The sequence below is a fragment of the Ostrinia furnacalis genome, unplaced genomic scaffold (genome assembly GCF_004193835.3).
Source record: "Ostrinia furnacalis isolate ACB-3 unplaced genomic scaffold, ASM419383v2 OfSCF5082, whole genome shotgun sequence".
Taxonomy (NCBI): domain Eukaryota; kingdom Metazoa; phylum Arthropoda; class Insecta; order Lepidoptera; family Crambidae; genus Ostrinia; species Ostrinia furnacalis.
The window spans coordinates 573,606-586,621 of record NW_021135321.1 but is presented as its reverse complement, the minus strand read 5'-3'; the positions used below and the strand labels follow the sequence as shown (position 1 = coordinate 586,621).

General features: G+C 40.2%; 1 protein-coding gene across 3 annotated transcripts in view; it reads left to right on the top strand.

Moving 5' to 3' along the window:
* ca (RCC1 and BTB domain containing protein claret) overlaps positions 1-13,016 on the top strand; it is a 40,418-nt gene that overhangs the window by 2,948 nt on the left and 24,454 nt on the right. For 2 of the 3 annotated variants that reach the window (XR_003656524.1, XM_028315293.1), the window contains exons 6-8: positions 456-676; positions 1,371-1,542; positions 3,066-3,229. Coding sequence is in view for 2 of the 3 variants with exons in the window: in XM_028315293.1 (XP_028171094.1) it covers positions 456-676; positions 1,371-1,542; positions 3,066-3,229 (557 nt within the window). In the remaining variant the exon portion in view is untranslated. Of the gene's footprint in view, positions 1-455; positions 677-1,370; positions 1,543-3,065; positions 3,230-4,072; positions 4,356-4,569; positions 4,654-5,743; positions 6,035-6,658; positions 6,856-7,420; positions 7,506-8,492; positions 8,676-9,400; positions 9,467-13,016 lie in introns of all 3 variants that reach the window. The other variant, XM_028315294.1, reaches the window with a different exon arrangement.

Genomic DNA, 13,016 nt, shown 5'->3' with positions numbered 1-13,016 from the left:
TGATGGGAGGAATCTATAGACTATCGCCTTTTTGTGGCAGGTCGAAGCCGTGGGTAATAGTAGTATATTTTTGTGCTAGGTATTACCCCTGCTTGTAACAGATAGACTAGACATACCCTAGCTTCTTCTATACATATCACATCAAACTGCTATAATTTCCTGATTAATTTCATTGCGGGTCCAATGACCAGTCCAAACTTGACCTTTACTGGTTGGATTTTTATTGGCGGTCAAGCTGTAGATCCTGGCTGCACAGGAGTTGCAGCGATGGGAACGAAAGGTGGGAATAGTCCCGTGTATATCCTAGGTCACGATTATTTACTAAAATAGTAAGACATAATGTAAGTCATTAATAAACGTCGCGTTAAGTCCCGCGTCTTACTATTTTAGTTGAAATGGAACGCGAAAGTTTCAAATCTTATGATTATTTACATTTAAAATGACTAAATTCCCAGGGTGAAGGTTTGCTAGGTGCGAAGCGGGAATTCTCCGAGCTCTGGTCGGCTGAGCTGATAGGGGATGTGCGGCGAGCGCACCTGATGTCTGCCAAGGAGCCGGCTGCGGGTAGCAGTGGTTGGCGCGAGCCCACCTTCCTCTGTGACTTGCAACTGCCGCGGTTCAGCGTGGAGCCCTGCCTCGTCGTTACGAATTGTGGCGCGTATATTCTGAACACTGTGTAAGTTCTTTTTCCTATTTTATGATAACTGAATAGTGTCCTTCTGAACTTGGGAGGGCCACTCTACACCAAATGATCTTTTGCTGTGCCATATTTTTCCAAAAAGCGGCAGACAAAAGCGTTTTTTACATACGAGTTCACTTCACAAAAAGTTATGGTGTTACAATTCAGAATTTATGACGTGGATTAAGAGCCGTAAGGGCGGGGTGGACGAACCGTAAGCTAGTTGACCACCGTTCGTGATTAGCGTGCGTTGCAGCTTACCCCTTTAAGTTTTATAAAATAAATTCTGAACGGCTTGAGCTTATACAGTGACGGTCCCTTTCCGAGTTGATAAGTGTGCTTAACCGTATCAACTCGAGGCGGACAGTATTCTTTGTATGGAATTCCATACTGCGACGCACACTTATCTGCATCGTACAGTAAACGCCTCTCCTCGCTTCGTCTCGCGGCGATAGGTGACACTGTAGTGATTCCTTTCAGATTTGACAAGTGTGCTTTCGACTTTTACGCTCGTATTCACAAACCTTACTATGGGGTCTCACAGTGCGCGTGGACGCACAGGGTGAGACGAACCAATCACTGAGCTCTATTCATCGCTGTGCGTTCGATTTGCTGCTTCTCTTAAGCGAGCATCGTTTGTGAATACGGGCGTTAATCTACTTGGAATGGTAGAAAAATGTTTTGTTTCTAGATGCGAGCCGTGCGAATGGTTGGTGGGTCTGATAATGCGTGGGGGCACCGGCGCTGAGCAGTCCGCGGCGGCGCTGGGCGCGCCCGTGGCCACGTTGTTACGCGCCGCCGCTGATATGCTCATGTCGCGCGGGAAAGTGGCGCCCGCGCAGTACTTGTACTCGCTTTCGCAGGTCAGTGGCGTCGTAAGCTTGCTAGTGATAGCGCTATGGTCGCGCACTCCCTTTTAATTCCAGAGCTCATTCATTGCACTGACTTTAGAGCCTTAAACGGCTTTTCCAGTTTTACCAGTCGCCAATCTCTTGAAACTGCGCCATCTCTTGGTCAATTCGACAACTATTAACTAACAATGGCGTTTTGCGAGCGCCTACAGTCCGCGGCGGCGCTGGGCGCGCCCGTGGCCACGTTGTTACGCGCCGCCGCTGATATGCTCATGTCGCGCGGGAAAGTGGCGCCCGCACAGTATCTCTACTCTCTCTCGCAGGTACAATAGGTTATATTGGTACAGAACAAATCTAGTGATACCGCGAAGTTGAACGGGACAGCGCCATCTCTTGGTCAAATCGGCAACTAATACTAGTAAAGGTGTTTCACGAGCCGGGGGGCGGGGCCTACAGTCCGTGGCGGCGCTGTTACGCGCCGCCGCCGATATGCTCATGTCGCGCGGGAAAGTGGCGCCCGCGCAGTATCTGTACGAGCTGTCTCAGGTCAGTGGCGTCGTAAGCTTGCTAGTGATAGCGCTATGGTCGCGCACTCCCTTTTAATTCCAGAGCACTCATTCATTGCACTGACTTTAGGGCCTTAAACGGCTTTTCCAGTTTTACCAGTCGCCAATCTCTTGAAACTGCGCCATCTCTTGGTCAATTCGACAACTATTAACTAACAAAGGCGTTTCGCGAGCGCCTACAGTCCGCGGCGGCGCTGGGCGCGCCCGTGGCCACGTTGTTACGCGCCGCCGCTGATATGCTCATGTCACGCGGGAAAGTGGCGCCCGCGCAGTATCTCTACTCTCTCTCGCAGGTACAATAGCTTATATTTGTACAGAACAAATCTAGTGATACCGCGAAGTTGAACGGGACAGCGCCATCTCTTGGTCAAATCGGCAACTATGGACTAATAAAGGCATTTCGCGAGCCGGATGGGGCCTACTGACAGTCCGCGGCGGCGCTGGGCGCGCCCGTGGCCACGCTGCTACGCGCCGTCGCCGATATGCTCATATCGCGTGGGAAGGTGGCGCCCGCGCAGTACCTGTACTCGCTCTCGCAAGTACAATATTTTTGTAGCTTACACAGGATTAAAGCGGAACAGCGCCATCTCTTGGTTAAACCCAGAACTAAATCTAATATGGCTGTCATTCTCTCCACAAAGCCAGCTGGACGGTTGGGTGCGGAATATTGGAAGCACAAAGCAACCTAAATCTCCAATTTACTAATATTTGCCCAGAAAGAATGAAACGATACCGCGAAGTAAAACGGGACAGCGCCATCTCTTATTCAAACCTAGAACATACTAACAACGCCATTTTGCTTGCTTTCTAGAGCCAGCCAGACGGCTGGGTGACTCCTCTAGAAAAGTCACCTCAGTCTCCAAAGTACTAATATTGGCTCAGAAAAAATCTAACGTCACCGCCAAATAAAACGACACAGCGCCATCTCTTGGCCAACCCCAGAACTAACAAAGCTGTTTTCCTTCACAGAGCCAGCCAGACGGCTGGGTGGCGCGCCTAGGAACCTTCGGGCGTCTGCAGGAGCTGGCTTTATGGCGAATTAGCTCGGGCGCTCTGGGCTGCGCCGCCGTGGCCGTCAAGCTGCTAGCTTCGCTGCTGCAGTGCGCCACCCGAGATGAAGCCATCTTCGACCCGTGAGTGCTTATACTATGTATACAGGGTGTTAGGTAAATGGGGATATGAGCCGACACTAGCCCATGTTAACATGGTCATATAAATGGTTTGGTGAAGTCGGGATATCATCATATATTTTTTTTTAATTTTCATACAAAATAAATTTTATAAAATCCGATTTGTATGAAAATTAAAATAATTAAAATGAAGATATCAATTTTCTGACTTCACCATACCATTTATATGACCATGTTAACATGGGCTTGTGTCGGCTCATATACCCATTTACCTAACACCCTGTAGAATCGCTCAATCATTATCATCAGGTTATTTGGTCACTGTAGGAGTACGACGGTATAACTTTCCCCTGGGACAAACTTGACCTTCATTGGTTGGGTTTTAGTTGGCGGTCACGCTGTAGATCCTGGCTACACAGGAGTTGCAGCGGTGGGAATGAGAGTTGGGAATAGTCCCGTTTGTAGGAGCACGCATGACCCTCTTTTATTTACTAGAGGTAAATAAAAACTCAAACATACGTACGTACTCCCCATCCTGGCCGTCTAAACGGGTCGACGGGGTCTGATATTCGCATATTTGTCTCTTGATCGCTTCTTACGATATTTTTCCTATTCCAGAGTAGTATCTACAGGATAGTTTTCTTATTCTGCCGTAACCACATAACCAAGATTGAATACTATCATTCAGTCGTGTCCACGCAAGGAGTACTTATAGTAATAGAATCTATCTAGTGAACACTGTTATTACAGCTGTTGCATGAAAATGACGTATCCTATATTACTTTATCACTGTTACACTATTGATGCACCAAATCGTCATACCATTAACTTTAACCTTTTTTCCAGGAGCGTAAAGTTCACGTCACTCAGCACATTGGAACTCTCTGAACTATCATCCATAGCCGCTTCCATCGGCTTATGGGATCTAGTACCCATATTCAGCGTGCACCGAGGACAACCCAACCTAATGGTGACCGCGCTAAAGGCCCGCAGCGAACTGTGTAGAGGCGCCTTAGACTGCTTGCTTGGACAGAGATGCCTTGTTCCGTTGCTGTTGGAAGAAAACGCACAGTGGCTGTTTGACTTCCTGATTGAAAAGTGCAACAAGTTTGACACGAAGATTTTGAAGGTGAGAATAAAGTTTTTGAAACATAAAGTTAATGCAAATTTCCAAAATAAATAAAAATACTCCACCGTGCTTAATTATTTGTCGCGGGACAAAAAACTGAGGCTAATCAAATGACAAAACTACTCACTCTCTATCTTGTTCTGTAACAAATTTTCTATATGAATAACAATTAACAAATTACTTGATTACATAATGCAGTTTTTTCATTTTTTAGCGCATCTGTTTATGGTTGAATCCGTTACAAGACCAGCTGCGTCCAGTGATCCGTGATATGAAGCAAGGAATTAGTTCCATTTATGTAAGTTCTACATTTATAACCATCAAAACAGTTAAACGGGTTTTCCATACTAAACTTGTCGCTCGCACGTAATTATGTTGCTGTCGCGCTCGCACACTCACTACGGGCGCCCGTCGTACAGTCGCGACAGCAATATAATTACGCGCGAGCGATAAGGATTAGAGGTTTGCACCGGAGCGAGATTTTAACAACCGATTGAATTCACCGGTGATCGGGCAATCTCCGGTAAAAAACCGGAGATCACCGGAGAATAAAGAAATTTTGTTTCTATTTTTTAATTATACATTCAAAATGATGAAATAAGAATAAGCGATTGATATACTTTATATAATCATTTATTAAGAAAAAAAAAAACGTTTTATATTGTTAGCAAATGCTGATTTTGATTTAAGAAACACAACATGTCAACAGCATCATAGCGTAACATGTTTCTTCTATCGTTTAGTATTTATTTATTTTTATTTTACTTATTTTATTTTATTATTTATTTATTTAATTTATTTTATTTGCCTATTTTTTATTCTATTTAGATTTATTTGAAGAATATGCGCAAAGGATGACATTTTCTGACGAAGAACCAGAAGGTGATTGTGCTAGAAATATACCAAAAAAGCAACCCATAGTAATGAGCAATAAAAAGGAATGCAAACAGAAAATTACAAAAATAATCACGAATATTGCAACAAATTATTTGGCCAGTTAGTTGCTAGTGAAATGAATCACATAAACGGACAAGACCGTTTTGAATTAATGACTGAAAAAATAATATAATTAGAAAGAAACAAGGTTGTAAATAAGTGGCATGTTAAATAATTGTATAAAACAAAATATTGTTGAATGTGTCTTTTATTTGTGTTACTTTATTATATAAAAAAATAGATGCGACGATCACCGGAGATCAATCGGTTAAATACCGATTATTTCAATCGATTACTTTTACCGGTAAATCACCGGTTATTCTCCGGTACTCACTGCTCCGGTGCAAACCTCTAATAAGGATGGGTAGCTTGGGGTCATTGGACGGGATTCTACGTGCTCACGAACAAGGCTTTAGTTATTTTTTTTCTAATGATGTTATAACTAATTTCAGACAACCAGAATGCTGTATCTAATAGCGACATTCATGCACGTGGCCTCTGCTATCGAGTCTCGGCACCCCTGCCCTGATATTCACTTAGCAATCACCCAGACCGCTGAGACTTGGAAGCACCAGTTTGTTCCCCGAAGGGCCGTCAGCAGCGGCTTAGCCCATTGGGCGGTGGTGGATGATGGCAATGCCAAGGTGATGATGACGAATACGCCGGTGAATACGGAGTTAATCGGGAGGGTGATCGATGTGGCTTGCGGCAGACATCACACGCTGGTGTTAACTGAGAACGGCGTAAGTTATTGCTTGTTCCATAAATTTTGATTCAGTAGTAGTCTTACACCCGTATTCACAAACATTACTTGAGGTCTCGCAGTGCGCGTAGACGCACAGGGTCCCAAAAACGTATTCATAGACAATACTTGAGTGGCAGAGTGTCACACATATACCAATCACAGAGCTCTATTCAACGCTGTGCGTTCGCCTTCGCATAGCGTTGCTGCTTCGCGCAAGTATTGTTTGTGAATACGGATGTTTCACTTCTTGCCACTTCTTTTGCATAATTTTTGATATCAGATAGACCTTTGATACGCAGTCACTGTGACCTACCCCTACAGCATTCTACTCTCGTATTACAATTTGGCAGCCATCGCTTAATGATAGATTGCAACTGCACTCAGGAGGATTTGATGAGTGCTACTGACAACGCCACTCTTGTGGCGGAGTTTTGGGCTGACACTGTGTAGGTTTGTTGTCGACACGAAAAGAAGAAGAAGATCGGGGGCCTTTGTTCAGCAAAGTGGTCTTATGGTTTGAGTGATGATAGATCACCAATATCTATGCTAAGACTTAATAAGTGGTTGTGTAAATCCTACCATCTTAGTTACTAGTATACCACATCTCAATGATTTCCCACAGATATACTCAGCAGGGGAGAACTCCTTCGGTCAACTAGGCGTGGGCTCGGCTTGGGCGGGCGCCGTGGGTGACGCTGCAAGTTCCGCTGGGGCGTTAATGCACGTGCCGTATGAATGGACGGCACCCCTGATATCAGTGGCCGCTGGGCACTACCATTCCGCTGCTATTGATGCAGGAGGCAGACTTTATATGTGGGGGTGAGTGTATTATACAAGATAGTCTTGGTTCGAGTCTATTTGGGCTGGCTATGGGCTCAACCGCGACTCCTGATTTATTCGCCGAGGCGCTGATGCCCTATACAGGGTGTTAGGTAAATGGGTATATGAGCCGACACTAGCCAATGTTAACATGGTCATATAAATGGTATGGTGAAGTCAGAAAATTGATATCTTCATTTTAATTATTTTAATTTTCATACAAATCGGATTTTATAAAAAATATTTTGTATGAAAATAAAAAAAATTAAAATGATAATATCAAATTTCTGACTTCACCATACCATTTATATGCCCATGTTAACATGGGCTAGTGTCGGCTCATATACCCATTTACCTTACACCCTGTATATGATAAGCACATTCCGCTTAATTTGTTGAACAATAAAGTCTCCGCATTGGCTTATGTCTCGAATATTCATCTACTTACATGCATATTCGTTATTATTGTTGTAAAATCCTTTCTTCTCTTTTAGCAATAGCATTGTTTCTAATACAAGCTAAGCCACGTCAAAGGCATAAAGTGTAACAAGAAAATTTGTTTCAGATGGGGCGTTCACGGCCAACTCGGTCTCGGTAGCATTGACGATGAATGGAGCCCTAAGATGGTAACCAGATTTCAAGGGAGAAAGGTAATTAGCAATACCAATTTTACACGTAAAGTTCGCTAAACTGATGTATTATTTTTTTACGCCTGTGGCACACCTCCGCGGAGTTCCGCCGTGAAACCATGACAACGAAACGATTTCAATATACATCTCTGAAATCACATCACCACATTAGCAACGAGGCCAAGTAAATGTATATTGAAATCCTTTCGCTGTCATGGTTTCGCGGCGGAGGTGTGCTACGGGCGTTAATTTGGCTTATTCCACTATTTCCCGTTGACAATCCCCGTCAACGGGGATTAGTGTACTTTTTGTTCACTAATCCCCGTTAACGCCAATTGGAGCTTATAATGGGGAATAATGAACTAAAAAGTTCATGAGTCATGGTTTCGCGGCGAAGGTGTGCTACGGGCGTTAATTTGGCTTATTCCACTATTTCCCGTTGACAATCCCCGTCAACGGGGATTAGTGTACTTTTTGTTCACTAATCCCCGTTAACGCCAATTGGAGCTTATAATGGGGAATAATGAACTAAAAAGTTCATTAATCCCCGTTATATTAGGATTTTATTTTTAACGTAATGGGGATTAATGAAATTTTCAGTTCATTATTCCCCATTATAAGCTCCAATTGGCGTTAACAGGGATTGTCAACGGGGAATAGTGGAATAAGCCTTTAATTTGAAGGATGTAGTAAAGTTAATAACATACTGAATTATTTAGTCGGCCGTTTGGTGTAGTGGTTCGAAACGGACTACTATTCCGGAGGTAGCGGGTTCGATTCCCGCATAGTACAAACATTTGTGTGCATGAACATATTTGTTTGTATTGGACTGGGTGTTTTCTATGTATAATAATAAGTATGTATTTACAAAAAAAAAGTATTTAAGTATGTTTATATCCGTTGTCTAGTACCCATAGTACAAGCTTTGCTTAGTTTGGGACTAGAAGCGCAGTGTAAAATGTCCAAGGATATTTATTTATATTTATTTATTATTTTTATATTCTGTAGGTTCTTATCGTCGGTTGTGGAGCCTGTCATACGGTGATGTTGATGCGTAACGGCGAAGTTTGGGCGTGCGGCGCGGCCGTGTTTGGGCAACTGGGTTCGGGCAACCGGGAGAAGAGCTCCGTGCCGGTCCGAATTACGTTCCCTGATGCTATTGACGCTATAGCGGTTGGATACTTCCATAACGTGAGTTGTTACTTTCCCATATTGATGAGCATGCAAGGGTAGTTGTGGGTGGGTGATTTTGAATTGTGAATTGAGTGTTGTTTCATAATAAAAAAATCTTCTAGCCTAGCCCTTTCCCTACGGGCTCTCGGAAACCAAAGTGCGTCTCAAATACGGAGTATTTTTGTCAAAATTTTTGCTCACTTTACATCAAGATATTTTAAAAAGTATGAGATAAGTCTCATACTTTTATAATAATAAAATATAATATAATATTCCGAATTTCTATACCGTAAGCGGTACAGAAATTCGGTATATTATATTTGCAACTAATGTAGTTTCGTAATTATATGCTCTGTTTACACTTCATTTGCAATTTTTTTGTTTATCGTAAGTCGTGATTTAGATTTGTTTGCCACCCGTATTGAGAAGTGACTTTTACCATTATGGCATTAATAGGTGCTTCCCGTAGGGAAAAGGCTAGAACGGGTAAAAATAGGTACACCAAAAGTTGTGTCTTGAGATTATTATCGGTCACCAGAACTGCCTTATATAGGTGACCCACGCTGAACTGTCCCACCAAACTCAATGACAGGGGGGCGCTACCATCGTTCAACTATATGGTTTCCAACATGGCAAAAATCGGAACTAGCGATCCGGTATTGACGGTGGCGCCCCACTGTCAATGTCAGGCATAGGACAGTTCAGTATTTTGGAACTATATTATTGATGCTGTCATTCCGTAGTTGGCGTTATCGTGCAAAGGGCAGCTATATACGTGGGGAGCGAGCCCGCAGCAGGTGCGAGCGGCGNGCTCTTGGGTTTTGCAATATTTGTTTTATGTTTAAGGTTAAGAATAAATAAACAAAGAGACCCTGTGTTATGTATTTATTTGTTTTATTTAAATAAAATTGAAATAAGATATAAAAATTAAGAATTTATTATAGTTCCTTATTAAAAAATTAAACATATTGATTAGGATTTTTGTTTTATTCCATTGCTATTTCAGACACATAAACCTAAAATGAACCATCTAACTAATAGACCAGCAATCAGATATCAAAACGTTTTAAGTATTTATTATATTAATTATTGAAATTCATTAGGTATTTCTTCATAATGTCATCAATTCTAAGTTTGCGGAGTGATTTTTATATTTGGAGATTCATTTCTCAATTCCGTGATTCATTTTCTCAATTCGGTGCTCTCTCAATTCGATACTTAAGATTTCTCATAAACCACTTCACAATATTTAGTGACAATGCTATTTTTACATTCAGAATGGAGTAACATTTATTTTTTTGTATTGAAACTACTTAAAAAACTAAATATAAATTTTAGCACCGAATTGAGAAAAAATACACCGTACAGTAGAAATGCCCTTATATCCTTCCTTACCCGCCAGTCGATATGTCTACACATAAAAACACCGATTCTCACTTCGCCAATCATCGTGCAAAAACATTTCCGTCAACAATTTGACTGGTCATCACTGAAATTATTGGGAATTACTGTCGCTGTTGGAAATACTGACGCTGCCGAACAAATTCCTTACGCGATGAATACAAAGTACTATGTGACGATATTTATGACGTCTAGTATGGAGCGTTTTTGGGTAAGTCCATTACACAGTGATAAATATCTCGGGGAGTTTTTTTTCATACCGAAGTAATTATTTCACCAATTTTTCTATTAAAGAGAGGTCTATCTTTGAAGAACCTAAAAAAATTACATGATGCCCATTGAAGAGACATTTTGATTGTTTAATTTTAATGAACAAATGAAACAGCGCAGTGTCTACAGCAGTGATAACTGATAATCGATTCTGTTTGCACCTCAAAATATACATATTTCTGGCTCTATCATCTACACTAATATTATAAAGAGGAAAACTTTGTTTGTTTGGTTGTAATGAATAGGCTCAAAAACTACTAGACCGTTTTTAAAAATTCTTTCACCATTCGAAAGCTACATTATCCACGAGTAATATAGGCTAAATTTTATTTTGGAAAAAAATAGGGTTCCGTAAAATATGTAGATAATGTTGTTGTACGATGTCGCGCGAAGCCGCGGGCGGAAAGCTAGTAAGCAATAAAAGCGACAGAAAATATGATAAGCCGGAGGTTATCATTAAATAAATCGATCTTAGCATGATCATAACACACAATAATTTAGCTGATGATATTGATTCTAGTCCCAGTGACGACCATCAAAGGTATCGTTTGTGGGAAATCCCATCAATTTTCCGTCTAACAATAGGTATGGGTTCATGTATCAATGATACAAGTTGCAATTTATAAAACAAATCCAACTACATAATCTTGAAATCAGAAATGGAATATCCNTGAAATGAAGTTTAGAACTAGGCTTTTGAATGGTACCAATATTGGTGTGAAGTGGGGATGCATACGTTTGAAAGTGCTTGTCGCGGGTGGTGCGATTTATTTGCTGTCGAGTGTAGGTTTGACGACCTATGAATGAAGAACCGAGGTTTAAAGAAACCTTTTTAATAGTGGAAGTCATAGGTCGTAAGAAAGTATGCTAAAGCCCTCTTTACCTCTTTCCATTGCATTTGAGGATAAATAAACCGGCGTTGGAAACTAGTAAACTAAATAAGAAGTGTTACGCGTAACCGCAGTGATTGTTTGTAATCGGGTGCCATTGTCGTTCACCGTTAGCGAGACGGGTTGATAGCAATCACAGTTCAAAACTTTAGTTGATTGCAGGTTGACAAGTTTAGTTGTTGTTGTTTGAGTACCTAATTATGGTATTAAGTATTAAGTCGTCTATGTAATTCAAATTGTATCAAGTTTCAAACTTTCTTTTAACAATACGTCTACAATATAAATTATTCAATGTAAACAAGCGTTCACGGATTTGTTTATCGTATTTGCGTTAAAATATAGGTACGATTAATACTTATATTTTTTATCATTTTCAACACATCATTTCTGATTGGATGCTATTAGAGCGTCTAACGTTAATGTCTAGCTAAAACAATTGTGACTTGTTAGGCACAAAAAATAAGATTCATCATTCAATCAGGAATTCTCGTCTCATTGAGCTCTATCTTGAAACATAACAAAAATATTCATTCTTTATTTATCTCAACAATAAATAAATAAACAAACAAATATCGATCCACTACCTGAGATCTTGTGCAGGTATTGATAAATAATATTATAGATTTGCAAAATATTTATCTCGGTCACATAATAATAAATCGTCGAACTGACAAAGATTAGAACTTATTGCAGATTCGTTTTTCGATGCATTATACATTTGTTCAACCATACTTATCGTAGAAAAATGTTTACACAATTTCTGATTCCTATTCTAGAACAGAAATAAAAAAATAATTTTAAAAATTATTTCAATATAATAACAGCAGCCACACTCGTGTTTGGTATGTTAATGTATTTGAGATAACGTTCAGTACTAAAATATGGCATGTATTTAAATGATCTTTTTAAATTAGCAAAAACGGCAAATAAAAAAATCTAAATGGTCATCTATTTTAATGATTGATCCTCTTTCTTTGAGACATAAAATAAACGAAATCGATCGATATTTTAACCTCTTTTGAACTACGCAAAAAAAAATTGAGATGTAAAAATTATATCTGATCGTTACTTGTTGGTCCTCAAAAATAAAAGAAATGAGCACCAAATATTCAATATTGTGATACTTTTTTAAATAATTCGATTTGTATAAATTATTTTTTATCTATATCAAATAATCTTCAAAATAATTATGTTATGGTACTTATTTTTATTAAGTTGTAGTTGTCGCAGGCAAATTGTATGATTCCGCATTTTACAAACGGCGTCGTCAGTTTACAAACGCTCGCTGTTATATGAAATGCCGAAGGCAAATTGGCGACTCGTTCAATTGATAAAATTTCGACTATGATTGTTGCAATAGGGTGACCATCATAAAACACATGTTGGACAAATCAGACTTAATTTCAGAAATCAGGTAGGTATCTTTCAGGTAAGACAAACCTAAGATACTTGCTACTCCTAAAGTAATTAAAATATTTTCGTAATAAAAACAACACTAAACTAATTTAAACTATTGACGTACGTACCTATAGGTAAAACTATGACATACAATAAGTTTCGATAGTCGGTCCTTTAATTCTTACATTTTAATTATACCTAGAAGAAGTCTAGAAGACAACACAATATTTTTTTAAACCAATAATATTCCGCAGCAGTCCACCACCAGTCCGAGCACCAGATTCCATTGTCACCTTAGCGTTTTTTACGTGCCGGATAACCTCAAAAACTATTTCATTTTTCCATAGCTTTTTCACTGCTCCTATTTATGAATCGTAAAATATTTTTAATTCACTAAGTA